We start from the raw sequence: 18,001 nt of genomic DNA on the forward strand, positions 1-18,001 counted from the left end.
TCAGCATGTGTTTTGTGTGCAGCGTGCCGTGGCAAATTGGATTCCTGTTTATGTGCGTGTGTGTGTGTGTGTGTGCGCCTCTCTCTGGGTTGTCCACAAGCCTACTGCCAAGGTGTAAAGGTGCATATCTACTGAACAGAGGATGTGTGATAAAGACACAGGAAGCATTTATTTTGCTTATTTTTTGCAGATGTTTTAGATATACATTTATTGGGGCCAGAACTGCTTTGTATGTCAAAAATAATCTCAGTGATTGAGTTAAACCTGAGTGAGGTGAAGGTAGAAGGCCTCGTGGTTGGGACTCAAAGGATAAAGCACGGTACTTAGACACTGGAGACTAGGTTTCCTGTCCTGTGTCATATGTGTTGTAAGGGTTTAGAGAGATTGTGATTTTAGTAAAACATTTTAAAAGTAAAAACAAAACTGAAGCTCCCTAGCTGTTTTTTACTTATGCAAAATGTTTGCAATTAAACATAATTGAAAGGAGATATGTCAGCTAGCTGCAGCAAATGACTAACTGCACTATAATGCATTACTGCAAGGTTTCATTGGAAGGTGAAATCAGCTTACTCTGCACATATGCTTTATAACAACATCTTTATGATATGTTACTCTTTCACTAAGCTTCAGTTTAAGTTACCGTAAACACAAAAACTTTATTTGGCTCCACCCCCTGAGATTTATGTCGACCACTTAGCAACTATGCAGAGAAATCCACACTTTAAAGGGATATTTCTCTTTCTCTCTTTTACTCTTAATTTCTCATCCCCACATTTCCCTCTGGTCATTCTCCTCTTCATACAGTGGCAGTAAATAACATCAGCTCGACAAATTAATTCCCCCTCAACCCTTGTTGGCCTTCTTCATTGTCTCTACCAGGTTTATGGGATAATTCCCATATCAATTAACGGCTAATTCTGTTAGCTGTCATGTATAGAGCACCAGGGTATTTCCTCAGCTTATGAAAATGCCAGCTCACTTTAAGAATGCGCCATCTCTAATACTACCTACATATTGTGGCACTTTGAAGGAGAAGACTATTTCTTCACATGCTGTGAGAAATAACAAATATTAAAAAGATTAAACAGGTGGGAGCAACCTGGTGCAAATATAAAAGCCAAATAAATTTAACCAGTGAACCTTTGTTTTATGTCAGGGCTAATAGCATCTTTAAAATGCTGCCCACATGCCTGGTCTGTTTAATTATTTGTGAGTAAAACTGAAAGTAATTCATTGGAAGTGTTTTATGTAATTTTCCAGTCACAATACATTTACAATGCAATATTTCAAATTAATAGTTTACATGGATGTTTTACATGAACAGCGTTACAGTCATGTATTCTGTTGTATATGTTATGTTATTAATGTAAACTGCAACACTAAAGTGCAGTATCAGTGGTGGGCCATGCATGATGTCTGTGTCAAAATCTAGTTGCAAGTAGTCGTTGACACATATGGGTTTTTCAATGGATAGATTTTCTGCCATTTAGGATGGGAGAAATGTGTCTTTTGTCTTTTAGCCATATTTAAAATTACATTGTTTTTTTAACATAGGCAAGCCAAGCACATAACATATCTAAGTACTGGAAATGAGAAAGCTGTCCGAGGTTCTGACTGAGGCTTGCTCGACTGTGATTGGAGCACAGAGCCCAAAGTGGCGGGACCTGGGAGGGGTCAGTTGTTGAAAAAAAGAGGGAAACTGAGGAGCTGAAGTAAGGGACCATCTGAAAAGTATATGCGAATGGGCCAAGGGAGTTATACCCCAGGTGCATACACAATTTGCAGAGGGCAGCGGTTGGGGGTTGTTGTAAAATATATTCACAACACTTTGAGCAAGTCACTAAAGCCCTAACTGGTAATAGTTGCTCTGTGAAAAGCATAAGCCCAGAGGCCACCACACGTGCTTCTCATCAGAGTGGGAAATGTTGCTGAGGTGGAGACAAAAATGATTTCTTCCCAGCACAGCCACTGTAGCCAAACAACTACTTAATACTCAGTAGAGTGTCTTCTGTTGGAATCTGTGGAAAGACAGAGAGATGAGCTGATTGCAGTTTATGGATGGGAGCCAGCTGGCTCGTGTGGAATCCAGGATAGAGACGTACTGTAGAGATATCACCCACAACAAATATATTCAACCACACCCACTAATGCTGCCACAAATGGTGCAAGTGAGTGCATCATTTGTGGATGAAATTAATACATTAGGTTGTTGTTTGGTACATCTTATAGATTGGTTTGCCATTGGTACACAGTTTGTGTGAATAAGTGAATATGACTTGCTTGGTGTATAAAAAGCATTTACAATCTCTTTTGTCAGCAGCTATAATGAAAAGCTTTGAGCAAGCTGTTGAATTCCTGGTTGCTCCTGTGGAATACTTTTCAGACTTTAGTTGCATCTTGCAAAACATTTTCCTTTTAACAGGTCACTTAGTCTTTTCTATTTTGTAAAGTGTATTGTGTCTAACATTTTACACTACCCAGAATCAAGATTGCTTTTCCCCTATAGGAGCTGTTTTTCTCTTGTGTTTGTTATTGCAGGGTAAAATTGTTTTCTGTTGCCACAAAGTAATTTCCATTTATCCTAAAGTAATACATTAGATTTCCTCTAAACATCTAACTTGGACTCTCACAGTATGAAATGGGAAGGATATCAGTTTTCTGTTATATACTATGTCACTCTTTTCCCATTTTTAAATCATAATCATTGTGGTAGACTTTCTTTTGGAATGACACCATGTAAATGCTCCTGCCTTATTTGAAGTACAGGTTCAACCTTCACTCCTCCGAAGGCAAAAGTTTAGTTTTTCAAATTTCCGTATCGTCGCTAACTTGCAACATAAAGTTGACGTAACGGTTTTGGGGAGGACACTTGTGACTAGTTGGTTGTCTATCTTGTTGTACTATTGTCATTACTACCACTCCCCTAAATGGCCTGTATTTAAAAAAACTTTATGAAACAGCAACATATACAAAAATCAAGCTTAAATACATGCAAACACATAGGGAGAGCACTGCGGCTTAAAAGTAGAACCAAAGATACATCGAACCATACACCTTAAATTCAAACCATGTGTTCAACCATCATGTGTTCAACCATCCCCCATTCTCCTGTTGCATCATTAGCCAAATATCGATCCGGCCTCTAGCAACATCATGACTTCAAAGAACTCCGATTTTAAGCATCCCATTAATGTTTTATATTGTGTTTTACAGGGACTCATGACCTATCAAGTGTAGCACATTGAAATACTTTTCACCTACAGCATATATCTCTACCTCTATGGCTGCATAGATGGATCGATGGATAGAATAATTTTAAATGATACAAGAGAAACTTGTTTCTCTGTGTTTTGCTTGTTTTGCATTCAACAATTAGGGTTGAAAGGATCAACCATTTGGAATATATGAGCCGATCATTCACATGGCCCCTTACTGTCTGAAAATAATAAATAAATGCATTAACAATCTCAATAAAGCAATCTCCAGCAATCTCTCTCATTGGCACTCATTTGTTAGTCAACATAGACACTAATTACATTGAAAATTGCCTGGAAAAGTGAGTATTCATGCACACTGGCACTTAGCTTTTTAGATATGAAATGGGACTTTTGTGTACATTTGGTTAACAAGCAATGATTTCCTTGGAGCATGACAAATGTGTTTGACTACACCAACAAAACTACCTGTATGGTACTACAGCCTTTGTGTGGTTTGGATAATTAATAGTTTCACACACAAGTCTCAACAAGAATGATAAATCAGCTCTTGGGAACATAAGAAATCATGGCGTATTCACTCAGCTGGGCGAGCAAATCAAGTTAGACACACAATAAATCAAGTTCAAATTATCTTGTGGCTTTTTTAAGGCTCTTTGTCAGCTTCTGATTACTGTTAAATGTGGAGGAGATGGAAATGTTGCAGTCAAAACACCAGGTATTACAGATTTATTCCATTTTGTATAATGCTCGTGGGAATTTTAGTGCCGTACTCCAACGGTAGAACTCCACAGGGAATTGCACCCTTAACTGTCAGTGCTACTCCCTAGCTCTGCTCTTCTTTAGTCGCTTATAAATCAGTTTCTTCACCGAGCAAGTGTGCACGTTTGCTGTGAATGGGGATAAGCGTTCGTTTGTCTGTGTTTGTTTCTCTATAGGAAAGTCGATGAGCAAGCGGCTTGTGTTGTTAGCTGAAGGAAATGTCAATGGGGGATAGTGGGAGCAGCACCGGGCTCTACTGGCCCTCTAAAGCCTTTCATCTGAGTTAGCCAACATCATTAAGAGCATGCCATCTTTGCTTTTTGGTGCTTGCAGTTGGATTTGTGTGCTTGTCTAAGGCTGTGTGGGTATGAGGTACAGTCTTAATGAGTGTGTATGGGTCTATTTGAGTGTGTTAATGCTCATCTGTGTACCCATGTATGTGTTATAGTTTCACTGAGTTTGGTCTTGATGAATTTGTGCATAGTAATATTTCTATCCGTGTGCATGTGTGTGTGAGAATGCCTGTGTCTAAGTGAGTCTACGGGCCATTAAGCCTTCAGCGCGGTCTGGAGCTCGCTAATGAGGATCTGTGTCACATCAAAACACATCAGACCTACTTAGCTAGCTGCTAGCTTCCAACACTGCCTGCTAAAAGTGTGTATGTAGATAGAGTCCTTTCTCTTGCAGTGCATCACATTATCACCGGGCCTAGTTAGTTAGGTGTTAGTCTAAGATGCTAATAACAACCGCAAACTATCTTTGAATATGTGCATGTGTTGGTGTCCAGACCCCACTTTTGGGTTCTGTTTTCCATCAGCTCTTTGCTGTGCATGTCTCATCACTTCAAGCCCATTGAGCCACTGTGGAGCTGTGAAGTGTTAAGCTTTTAGGACCAAACTGAGATAGTGCTATAGTGCTAGGTGAATGTAAGAGTTTTCTGTAGGGCTAATTGAGGTTGCAACCAGCCAGGAGAAGTTCAATTTTCAGCAGCACTGAAAGTAGCAGATAATTGGCTTTTTAATTGAAGATTTACTAAAATGGGGCAAGAAATAGGTTAAAGGTAATAACCCATAGCACCTCAAAATATTTTGCATGCCAGCTGAACTAACACAAGGGCAATTCAGTATTTACCCACCCATCTCACAGTTTTACTGTGTTGGGAAGGACTTTCTCAGGTTAAAAAGAGGTTTAACTTTGAGTCACCAACTACATCAGTCTGTGTTGAATAGAAGTCAGTATTTGGTGGTTAAAGTCATGGAGAACTGGATGCTGCATTCAAAAATGGTGCCCTATTCATATCTGTGAAAGCTGCCCACCGGGGGCATATGGCAGAAAAGCATCCACAGGGTCCCTCACAATAAAATATTTTAATCATACAGCTCTTAGGTAGCTACAATGCCAAAATAGCTTCACACTGCATCACCTTTCTCCAGCTTGGTTAGATGCAACAGCCACAACAGCTAGACAGACAAGGAAAATCCAGCTATAAAAAGTAATTTGTTCAAGAGAAAATGGCAAAAAGAAAGGTGACAAGAACACATTTATATCAAAGACAAGCATCAAAATAGGATTTAATGAAGGATCATGTAGATTTAAGCAAAATTAATCTAAAGGGGTGGCCGACCAATTTTACACATTAAAATTAGCTTACCAGTTATGGACAGTGGCTTTGGGGGATTTTTGTCATGTCTGAGGAAATAACCTAAAGTAAATCATCAGGGGCTATCACAGCTTGAATTTGGGGAGATTGAAAGATGTGGATCTTTGTTTGTTTTTAAGAATTTCGTTGGGTGGTTTATTAGAAAGTCAAAGAGAGAGAGAGAGAGAGAGAGAGAGAGAGAGAGAGAGAGAGAGAGAGGATGAGCAATTGGCTACAGGTTGGAGTCGAACCAGGAAGGAGGACTCAGCCTTCTACCAGGAGAGCTACCAGGGCACCTCAGTGTTCTTTTAAAGCTAAAATCTGTGATTTGTTGGAGTTAATTTGTCATTTTTATAGTAACTTGTGTTTTGGAATGCAGTGGTTGGAGGCACTTAAGTGTTCGGATCAGGTTTGTAAAGTTGGAGATGCTGTCAATACATAGAAGTCTCATCATTGCAATCAGATGTCTTTACAAATTCGGTGGTTTATGCTTTGTCATCCTCCCTGTAGCTACTAAATGTCCAGAATAGTACTAATAGAAAATTACTAATTGTTGATGCGAGGTTGACGCTAGTGAAAAGTCTGTTTTAGTTCAAAGGAACCACTTATACTGCAGGGCTTTCGAGCTAGTTGAACCCGCAGCATCGATTGTTTTACAGACCAAGGAATATATCACTGCATGTGGTTGCTGTGAAATATTGGATATGTTTATAAAATGTAAACACACCAAGCAAATTACCTAAATTATTCCAAGCATTTCCAGTAAGTTGTGAGTGTGTGGGGTGTAGTATACAATACATACTGTTGATCTTATGCATTAGCCTGATTGGTGCTCAAAATACTACAAATCAAAATTACGTGAAGGGAAACTTAATCCGTCTTTTATTTTTTAAGAAATTATTCTCTGCAGAAACTTCTGTGTGTGCGTGCGTGTGTGTTTGGGCATTTCAACTCCCCCTCCCTTCTTACGCTGTTATGGCAGGCTGTAGTGCCAATCGTGACCATTAGCTTTGCACAAGACTCTGATATATGAGCCAGCTGCTGACATGTTATCAGTAAAGGTCAATCCCATCCCTGACATGTGTCGTTAATCACACATATACGCCACTCAGAGTTAACAACAGCATCTCAGAGATGGCTGTGTTGTTTTATTGCCTTTTAGCTGAGTACCAACCCAACACATTCAAGACAGAAAATTAGCTTTGTTGTCCACAGAGCAGAGTGGCCAATAAATCAACAGTTTACCGGCACAAACCAAAATTTACTCATACATAAGCAGCATCATTTGGGAAAAACAATACATTCGCTAGTCAGTTTTCTTTTTCCATGGCCAGTTATTAAATGCATTTTCAAAGGGCTTTTCAATTGCACAATAGTGACTTGTTTAGCTGTCAAGATGAATATTCACAAGTCACAAAACTCGTTTGTCACTTGAAAAACCCTGTTTTCCCACACCTTTGCACTAAGTTGTAATTTACTTGGCTGCTCACGCTGTTAAAAATAGATATAACAAGGCGGCAGACATGCACGTAAACCATGATGTTCTTCAAAATTAATTATTTGTTTTTCAGAACACTGGCAGTGGCAGTGCTGTTGACGTGTGTGTTCCCTTTCTCTGTATTATTTAAATATAGAATAGTTTTGCATAGCCTTTGACTTTGGGGAATCTGTTGACATTTGTTTTGAATAAACCAGTAATACACCAAGGGGATGTGATTATGCTATGATAATCAAAGGGACATTATTCTTCCTGTTCCTCTAACCATCGGAAAACCTGCTCTACCGAGGTAGCGTTTAACCTCATTTAGACTTTGAATTTATGTTTCCAAGGCTGAAATCATTATCGTTATATTAGAGCCTGTGTTCTTATGATGTCTCTGACAGATTAATGGGAGCCATGCCCCATCATATATTACGTCTTTAGTGAACCTCACCTCAGGGTTAATGATTGGGGTATTTGATCATTAACTTTTGACTGACCATTAAGTTTCTTGTGCTATGTGTTCACTGCTGCTCAGAAGTGTTACTTTTTGTTCCCAGAGATAGCAATTCAGTTAATTCAAGTACCTCTGGAAATACAGCACATAGATGTGTGATAATATCATATGGAAATTAGATCCCACTTGAACTTTGGGGCTTTTTTCTTATATGTTACTTACCTGGATTATTGCCTGGATGAAACATCCACTTGAACTTTGCATTCTCTCTTTCTGTCCAGTCATGCCCATTGATTGGGCATACTTAAAATGATACTTAAAATGACATTGCATTGTATTGCTATCTAAATGGAAATGACCAGTTAGAAGTATCAGCGACAAAACACCTGCTGATTACCCTTCACCTACTACTGAGCTGATGATCTTTCCAATTGCTCCTGGAGTTCTGGTTGGATACGTCAAGAAATAACACCATACCACGTACACTCAGGCAAACAGACACACAAATATTCACAGAGGTCTTTCCTATATGACGAACAATTGTAACCAAATATTTCATACACAGCTGAGTTGATCTCAGGTCTTTGATTCTTAGAGTGTGTTTGTAATTTCCATCATGAGTCCATTCAAAACAACAATGAAGGTGGATAACCAAAATCACCTGATTGTGTCTCATTGACTGTTGGTGGTCTGTGATCTATCAGATCTATCTATATATAAAGTATTACTTTCAGGTATATGGAAGTCATTGTGTCACACTGCATGCACCAGTCAGTGTGTGGGGAATATGCAGAAATATGCAGAAAACCAGAGAGAGACAATGGCAAAATTATGCAGTGTATCAATGGTCCGGAGACTAGGAATGCACAGAGCAATCATGCTTGTTAAAGTCCCTCTGTGCTTAAAAAAATAGAACACATTAACTCCTCAGCAAAGGCAGAGAAGTTTGAAACTTCTGGACACACTGGCAAAACAAAATACCTACTTGCTTTTGCTGTAAAGGACAATTCACAACAGCTGCAAACACAGCAGTGAAGCCAAAGCAATGTGTTGCTGCAGACAGTAAACAGCAGCTAGCCTGTCCCGCTGGCCCTAATGAGCAGTAATGTGTCGCAGAATCCTGCACTTTGCATTTTAATAGGAAAAGGAGTTTTTATAGGAAAAGGCTGCCCAGATGCACTGTCTTTGTACTCAAGATTCATTGTATGCCATTCTCCTGTCTAGTTCACTTTGACATTTTATATTTGCGGAAAACCGTCCTTGTGTGTCTGTAGATCGTATTATCTTGCAAAACCACTGGATTTGTAGCCTCTGGACACATCAGTCATCATATCTTCAGCTACATATTGCACCATTTCTGTTGCTTGGAGCGGTTTTAGGACAAATACTACACAAGTGGCATACAGTCTACAGGTGCATTTTTCTGACCACAGCGAGGCATTAGCAGGTATCAAAGGTACTGTTGAAATATAGCTTGCGGCTGCTACTGACAGCACAAAGAATATTGCTGTTAAACATCACTGCAGTGGAGAAGGTTCCAGCTGCACACCTCACCCTTGAGGGACCTAATACTGTGGGCTAATGGGAAAATTGTAGGCTCTCCAGGCATTAGACTTAGTGACCTTTTCCCCCAAAGGCTTGAGCCTTTATACTTTCTTATAACCTGCTCCTGAGAGGTTCATCTTCGCCCTAGTAGGTTTTTACTTTTTAGATATCTGTCCAATTCATCCAACTTTATCTGCACAATAATTCACAGATGGGTGCTTCAATTAAGTAGCAATCAATCCAGCATCAAGACCAGATGTTGCAATTCTGATACCCTCTCATAAGTTAAATAGCATTATACAGGCGAGTATTTGTAAGAAACAAGGAAACAAGCCAGTTAGCATGATTAGGGAAATCCAAATGCAATATGCACCAATTAGTAGTTCTTGCACATAATAAAATCTGCATAGGATCAAAATCGTAAGTAAAGTAAAAAGTATTTGCTCATTTACTCACTTACTAAGAAAGGAATACTTCAACATTTTGGGACAACTTACTTGCTTTCTGATTTGTTTTCTCATCTAACTCGTCAGGAAATCCGATAAGCATATTTCCCGAAATGTCAAATTATTCCTTTAATAAAATAGGAACAAGTAATGGTATGACAGGTATACAACATGCACAACAGGACCATGATTTCAATTGTCAGCACCACATGGTCACATACGTCTGCTACTAACTATTAACTATTAACATTCTGTTTTTGTATGCATTTGTTTGTTTTAATTTCCACTCCACACATTGCTGGTTTTTATGTTCTGGTTGTGTTCATCTTTTTCTTTCCTTTCAGGGATCCTATTACTCTGCTGCTGTTGCAACAAACAAATTGCTCCACAGGGTTCTATAAAGTTTTATGTTATCTTACCAATGACTCGATGATTACTGTCTGATGCTGAGATTTCTTACATTAAGAACTCCTTTTCCAGTCCCTGCTGTGATTTAGCAACAGAAACCCAGTGATTTGCATTGTTAGAATATAGTATTCCTTTTCATAAGATATTTTCTTGCATCTTGGCTCTAATTAGCCGTCTCTCTTCTCTCTGTTGAGAAGATGTTAAGTTTTGCCAGAGTTGATGCTGCACTTTCCACTAACAAAGTCATTCTATATTGCATGGGGATACAAATAAAAGCCTTTTGTTTTGTCTAAGTCATCTTCCTCTCTTTTGTAGTCATAAAAATGACCTGAAAACCAACCTGTGGCTCAAATGAACACAGTCTACTTTAAGGACTTCCGGAGGCTCTCGTTTATGACTGAAGTGGACTTGAGCTTTCAGTAGCTTTTATTAAGAATTGTGCGCTCAGCTCACTCATTGGAAATCCATGGGCAGGTGCCACTCAGTCATATCAAGACTCCTGCTCCTTCTATTCTCTCTCCAGCTACACAGTATTGATTCCTCTCAACACTAAGCCTCTGACTAAACTACTGAACTCTCCCTCCTAACATTCTCTTTCCTTACTGTTGTATTTCTCTCTCCAACCTTTCAGCAGTTTGCTACCTCCTCTCTTTTACAACCTCTCATGTGTGTTCCTTTTCTATCTCTGTCTCTTGTTTCTACCAGTGTTCAGACTTTAAAGATATATTTGAGAAATACTGCATCTGGGTGCCTTGTTTAATTGTCTTTAAGTTAAGTGCAATAAACTTAAATGAAAGAGATTGGATTGGCTCTAAACTTAATGGTATAATCCATGTCATTAAACCAGTCTGGCATTTACTTTAATACACAGATTTCTGTGAGGAGAGATTGTCTTTGTTTTTACATTTATGCCATAAAATCTTGTAAGTCCATACTGCTTAAAGTGTACACACTCTCCATTTAAGGCCTACGTCCAGACTAAAACAATGATTTTATTGCCCAAAAACTGAGCTTTTCTAAAATGTGTTTTCATAATCTGTAAATCCTAAAACACTGGCTTTGTGTTTCAATGTGTGTAGGAACAACAATTCAATTCAATTCAATTTTATTTGTATAGCGCCAATTCATAACAGAAGTTATCTCAGGACACTTTTCAAATAGAGCAGGTCTAGACCGAACTCTTTAACATTAATTACAGAGACCCAACAGTACCACCATGAGCAAGCACTTGGCGACAAGGGCAAGGAAAAACTGCCTGTTAAAAGGCAGAAACCTAGGACAGATCCTCCGGCTCTAGGTGGGTGGTCGTCTGTCTCGACCAGTTGGGGTGAGAGAGAGAGAGAGAGAGAGAGAGAGAGAGAGAGAGGCAGAGAGAGAGAGAGCAAGAGACAGACAGACAGACAGGTGCACAGCAACAACAGAGCTTTTACAAAACATTGATGTAAGCCAGCTAAGTGAAGCAGTAAAGTTAAGAACTTTCTGTTGCCGCAAACCTTCTCTGTGGTCACTCATTTAAAAAGTCACAATATCTGAATATACAGCAGAGCTGCTGTCAACGATCTCAATTAATGATGATTTTTTCAGACGTCATGATTGGTTAACAGGTAGTATTTATTAGACATGATTAAATAAATATGTCATACTTGTTCTGATGTCTGACAACAAAACCTGAAAAAATATGTGAATGAGAACAACTATATCATGAATTTGGCAGAATTACAACACAGTAAAGGTGACCACAGAGAGCCAAAGGTGTAACTGGCTTTTACTTGAAGTAACAACTGTGTCTGTAGCTGATGAAGATCTTTCCAGAAGCTTTGACCAAGCTTAAGTAGTTTAAGTTCCTACATTTAACTGTACCTTACTATATGAGTAGCAGATAAAACAAGGCTGACAAGATGAGAAAGTTTTTCTTATACCTTGGGTGTTTTTTGGCTTGGTGTTTTCTCTCCATGGTGGGGGGAACTGCCGCTTTGTAAATTGATTTTTAACCTGAAGTCGATACAGTGGTTTGTAAATTTTAATTTGCCTCTCTCTCTTTCTGTGTCCTCTCTGTTTCTTTCATCCCAGACTGTTACGTTGCCATGACAAGCGAGGAGGAGGAGGGCCCCAACGTTGCAACATCAACAGCGACAACACCGTCAGCGGCAGCAATCTCCAGGGTAACAACAGCCATAGCCAGGGACGATAGCAATGAACCCGTCACTTCCTCCTCCCCCCGCAGGCCCTCCCCGTACCACCTCCCATGTCCCGAGGAAAAGGAGGAGAAAGAGGAGGAAATAGAGGATGAAGGGATCATACAGGAAGAAAGGATTGAGAAGGAGGAGGAGGAGGAGGAGGTGGTGGAGTGTGAGGGAGATGATGAAGATGATGATGATGCCAGCAGTGATACCAGTGTGTTAGTTGTGCCCTACCCTGAGCTGGCGCCTGTGGTCTTCTTCTGCCTCAAGCAGACAACCTATCCTCGCAGCTGGTGCATCCGCATGGTCTCCAGCCCATATCCTTTATGTCCTGTCAGTGATGACTGTTTTAATTTGTGGATTATCTCCAAAAAATGCTGTTTTTTAATATCCTTATCTGCACTAATTTCATTGTTCAAGTCTTCCATAGGCTTTAAGAAAATATTTAGAACGCTACATCATGTCATCACTCGTGTGTATTTTATCACACCGGGGTATGCAAATGTAAGAAATAATAGGCAAGCTAGATTACAGTAAATGCTGTACACTTAGCTGAGCTGCCCCCAGGTTGAGCAGACACCGCTTATCAAGCTTCTTAAGAGCAACACTTATAGTGAAGTCATGTGTGACTCATACACTTACACACAAAATCCCCAAACACAGAGTTTTTATATCTGTATGTAGTAACACTGCTGAGTGTAAGGAGTGAGAATGAATGCGTGGAAAAGCAGAGATATGAGTGGTTGAAGTTCATTGAAGCGGAGATAGAGTAGGAAGAGAAATGATAAGGGAAAAGCGGCGACAGACAAATATAGGGGAAGTGAGAGGCAGTGAGAAGGAGTCAAGTCAAGTCAATTTTCATTTATGTAGCCCGAAATCACAAATCACAGTTTTGCCTCAGGGGGGCTTCACAATCTGTACAGTATATGGTGCAAAAGAGACAAATGACAGGATGGAGAGAAACAAAGGAAATAGGGAAAAAAAGGAATACCAATGGAAAGGCATAAAGAAGGGTAGAGGGAAAGACTATCAATAGATAGTGTTTAAGAGATATATAAGGGAGAAGAGATATATATATAAGTAAGGAGAAGGAATGCAGCATGTAGTATGGATGTGTGTTTCCATGCATATGAGCGTGTGTATGGAACAGCCATGATTTGTGTTTTTGAAACACACATAAGGGACATTTTCCTCCCAGGGATGAATCCAGCTGCTATCCCTGTGACAGGGAGCGAGAATGAGATTGAAAGAAGTGTTCTGTTTGTAGACAAGAGAACATTTCAACAAGTGCTTTCTTACCTTTCCATTAACCAGGCATCACATCAGCTTATGGTTGGGCCTGACATGAATGCATAACCAACTAGAGAGAAAGATGCAGAAAGAGAGTTGGAGTGCTGCTTAATAGGCAAGCCATCCCTTCAGGTCTAAATGAAACATCTTCCTCAGAAAAATCTCTTAAATCAGAGAAAAAACAGTTGGCTTTGTCTGTGTTTTGAATGTAATGCTAACTCTCTCTCTCTCTCTCTCTCTCTCTCTCTCTCTCTCTCTCTCTCTCTCTCTCTCTCTCTCTCTCTCTCTCTCTCTTACAAGTATTCCAGTCTTGTCTCCTGTGCTACCTTGAAAAGCTCACAAGTGAATTAAGTATAATTGTCTTCACCAACTAGGCTCATGTGTCGTGAATAGACTGACTGCCAGGAACAAACACAGGTTCTGTTACAGTCTTCTGGTATAATTATGGTGATGACACATGAGTCAGAGATTTATGTCAGAGACAGAGAATATGATCTCAACAGAGGGTTGTTCGTATGGACTCTTCTCATGAAGACCAAACTCATATAAAGGCAACACTCACTGCGAGACATTAATCCTGGCATGTTTTAATGCCCAGTATTCTCGTATCAAAATATCTAAAGTTATGCTAGCACACAAAACTAAATGATCAGATTTACCCGCTGGGGACCAATAAGGGATTATTTTATGTGTAAACTGTGGTATAATGTTTGAGACGTTCATTGCTACTTTTGCTGTTCTACTGCTGTTTTGTTCTGCAAGCTAATGCGATGATGATATCAAATCTTTGAGTAGTCTAGGTTGTTGATTTCCTTGACCCAGTATTGATAACCTACTATTTGTAGTTGTGTTGGTCAGTCGGTCAGCGTAGTTGGTTAGGTGGTCAACTCTGGCACCAAGAAGATGACTTCTAATGTTTTTATTCATCTTGTGCCACTAACGGTGTCTGGTTATAGACTTTTAGTTTAGTTTATTTTTCTTTAGGAGGACTCAAAAGGTGCGAATGTGTTCACACACAGAGTGACGATAACCTCTAAGTCTGTCTTTGACACAGCTGCTGGTTTACACTTAGCCAGTGCTCAGCATTCAATCAAATCATTGTAACTGAATGACAGGAAATGTGTGTGAATATAGGGGTGTGTGCCTGTGTACTGTGTGTGTGTCCTTGTCACTTGAAAATGAAAGGGCTTGTATTGACCAGGTCCACTTTCTCACATTGTGAGTTCAGAATGAGTGGTGCTGTGGATTGATCCACAAATAAAATCCTCTTTGTGTGTATGAATACATTCAGTCCACTCCCGGAACTGGTCTGCATGTGTGTGTGTGTGTGTGGGTGTGCTTCATTTTACTCAGAAAGGATATTGGCAACATTTGAGTGAAGACAGAGTATAGTAGTGAAACTTAAGATATATGCAATGGTCTAAAATTACACCAACAAGGTTAGACTTGTGACTAATCACAACTATGATGGCCAAAACAATTAGCAAGAGATGTAAGGAGTAAAAAAACGAGTATTTCTTTAACATTTAGATTACAAATGGTAAATGCTCCTTACAGGATGTCTTGTATTTAGACATATATCCTGCTTTTTTGTTTTAAAACTCCACATCTCTCTTTAGTCTCTCACCACTAACAGACAGACTGGTGAGATTGAGAACAGTCAATGTAGCTGTAAGTGATACAGGTGGAAACTGAAATTTTAACTCTACAGTTGAGTGAACCATAAAGTGACCTGCGAGCAAATCTGATTTGAGGGCACTGTAACAAAATCAAGGAGTGTAACTTGAAAGAAGGAGGTTTGTGTGGAAGGTAAAAGATAGGGTTCAAGTCGAGTCTTTTTCAAGCCAAAAGAAAGAATACTGAAAGAGTATGGTATGGAAAGTGATTTTAAAGTAGAAGAGTGGCTGAGGGATTTAAGGAACTATTTGGGCTTTGTGGTAGCTGCTGGCTCAGCTCCCCCCTCCCTCTCCCTCTCTCCCTGTCTCTATCACTCTTCTTCACCCCTTCTCTTCTAGACAGTAAATCATTTGTAGTTTTCATTGTGTTAAATCATTTTGCAGAGGCGGGGAGAGGCCATCAGTGTGGCAGAGTGGGATAGTTGGCAGTTAACATAAAAAAAGAACGCCCCTGGCTTTTCTCAGTGATAGACAGATCAAACTTTTGTCACTCTGCACTTATTCCAAATCGCTGTCTGACATCATTTTTCCATTTACCCTGTCTTTCATTTTTGCATCACTTTTTTGTTGCTGACTGTGGCCGCTGGTTGTGTTACTCATCTGCTCATTTTAGTATGACGGCCCGGGTCTTTTTCTCTGTCTATCATCCCCACTAAAACACAAAATGTCCATTTCACAGTTGTGTCATGCTGTCCTTGAGAGAAAAGAAAGACAAAACAACCTGCCAGAAACTAAAGGACGCAAAAAGACAGATTGAAGGACCATTTGTATAAATGAGGCTGGAGTAAATATTAGAAACACCTCTAAATATAATGGACTAAAATGATAGTGAAATCAAATCACCACTTTCTAGAACAGGTTCAACAACTAAATATTACAATGTTGGTTAAGGTGGAGTTTATTGCAGGACTGTTTATTATGCTGCATTGCTGTAGTTTTAGCTACAGTATGTGTATAATGTACAATGTAACAATATAAGTTTATTTACTGTGTTATTCTGTAAATATAATTCTGCTGTAAGTGGGCATAAGTGTATACACTTTAATTGTATTTATATATAGGTGTACAGGGGCCCTTTCGTCAAGTCACAAAACAACAGCTTGCACAGTTGGGAGCATATTGTAGCTGGAACAGCAAAACTATGATTAGCTTAGCCCAGGAACATGTTTGGGTGGGTGCATAATAATAATTACCACAGGAATAATGTTACCTATGAATAATGTTATTCAGTGCCCTACAAAAGATTGTTGTTTATGCTCTGAACAGCAACATTTTGTACATTTTTAACACCGAAATGAACTCAAATGACCGTCTTTAATGTGAAATGTTTGGTAGTTCTTCTGATCCCACTGAGAATCAACAGCATCCATCCAGTATGGTATATGAACATTGCAGTTAATGATATTTTACTAAAATGCGCTGCATGAAAAAAAAACTTTTACCAAGTTAGTTTATTGAAATGAAAAATGAAAGTGTTCTGACCAAGTTTTCTTCTTTTTTTTTTTTTACATTGACTTTTTATAAAAAAAATAGCAGGAATGTATTTAGATTAGATTAGATTAGATATTCCTTTATTTGTCCCACAGTGGGGAAATTCCAATGTAACAGCAGTAAAGTGGATAGAGAGAAAAAAAAACAGTATAAATAAACAGTAAGAGTAGGAAAATAATAAAAACACTATGTACAAGAGAAAAAGAACAGTAAGAATCCACAATTACAATACACATTTAGCATATTGATGACTAGCAAATTAAAAGTATGCTGAAGTGCATGAAAAATACAAAGCAAGCACATTGTCATGTAAGCAATATAAAAAACACTTTATATACAGTACTTATTTGATTTTAGTACTGTATTTACCATTACAAACTTCACACACTTCTACACTACAAAGGATCACAAAGTGTATAATACATGACAGACCAATTGTATATAATCTAAAAATATGTTTCTGCTGCTGATAGCTAATAGCCACAATAAATCATGCAAGCACTTACGAACGACAGAAGAATGATCAACCGTTTTTTTGTGATTTGCAGCACAGTAGCTCCCATTAGAGTTGTATTTCTGGCTGCCTTTTAAATGTAAGTCCTGTTTGCTCGCACCTTTATATTTCTTGGTTTTCTAAATATTTAAATTTCTTCAGCAGCCACCAGTTTACTTTGAAAGTGATGCATATCTAAATTTTATGAGCTAATTTATTGGAATACTTTTATAAAGGAGGGTCAGTGACTTAAGTATTTTAACTTTCAAATTAAAAAAATGAAGTGAGGTGATCTGCAATATTACCCATCCTTTCATATTACACAGAGTCATTTGATTCAATTTTGATATATAAAAAAAATGAGTTTAATGTAGTTTTAAAGAATTTTTGTTTCTCTTTAAAACCTGTTTGCCGGATGGGTAGACCTGAGGAACGGCAGCATTAATTAAACTATTGTCAGGGGAAAAAGGGCCAAATTGTGTCCTCCAGCCACAATTTCCTGCAGTATGCTTTATGTAGCTACAACAAAAGCATTATCTAATTAAATTGTATTCATACTGCTACTCAAATGCACTCACCCCTGTTGTATTATGTTGAAAGTGGTGGCTGGAGAGCAATTGCAAACAATAAAACTAGTTTACTGAATTGAAGAACCAGGACGAACTTGGTTAGGAGAAATGCTTTAGTTGGAACTGAGTTTTCTGGTTCCACACAGTATAGCATATTCAAAGTGCTGCCAGCAGTCTCACCATCCCTGCAAAACTGCTATTTGTTTTTGCTAAATTGTACATTTCCCATGCTGAATCAACTGCAAAGTTGCATAAGAAATGAAACGTCAAGGCAAACTTGTCACAGTCTGTGGTTTCTTTTCCCTACTTTGTACAACAAAGCTGTTTCCAACAGGGAGTACTGTCATTGT

General features: G+C 38.9%; 1 protein-coding gene across 1 annotated transcript in view; it reads left to right on the forward strand.

Annotated features, from left to right (window-relative positions):
* The window catches only part of LOC127355058 (voltage-dependent T-type calcium channel subunit alpha-1I-like), a 219,049-nt gene that overhangs the window by 41,805 nt on the left and 159,243 nt on the right, over positions 1-18,001 (forward strand). Inside the window, exon 2 of the mRNA XM_051385530.1 lies at positions 12,023-12,449. Within this exon, the coding sequence (XP_051241490.1) occupies positions 12,037-12,449 (413 nt within the window). The 5' untranslated portion in view covers positions 12,023-12,036. The remainder of the gene's footprint in view (positions 1-12,022; positions 12,450-18,001) is intronic.

Source organism: Dicentrarchus labrax, unplaced genomic scaffold (assembly GCF_905237075.1).
Source record: "Dicentrarchus labrax unplaced genomic scaffold, dlabrax2021, whole genome shotgun sequence".
In the NCBI taxonomy this organism is placed as follows: domain Eukaryota; kingdom Metazoa; phylum Chordata; class Actinopteri; family Moronidae; genus Dicentrarchus; species Dicentrarchus labrax.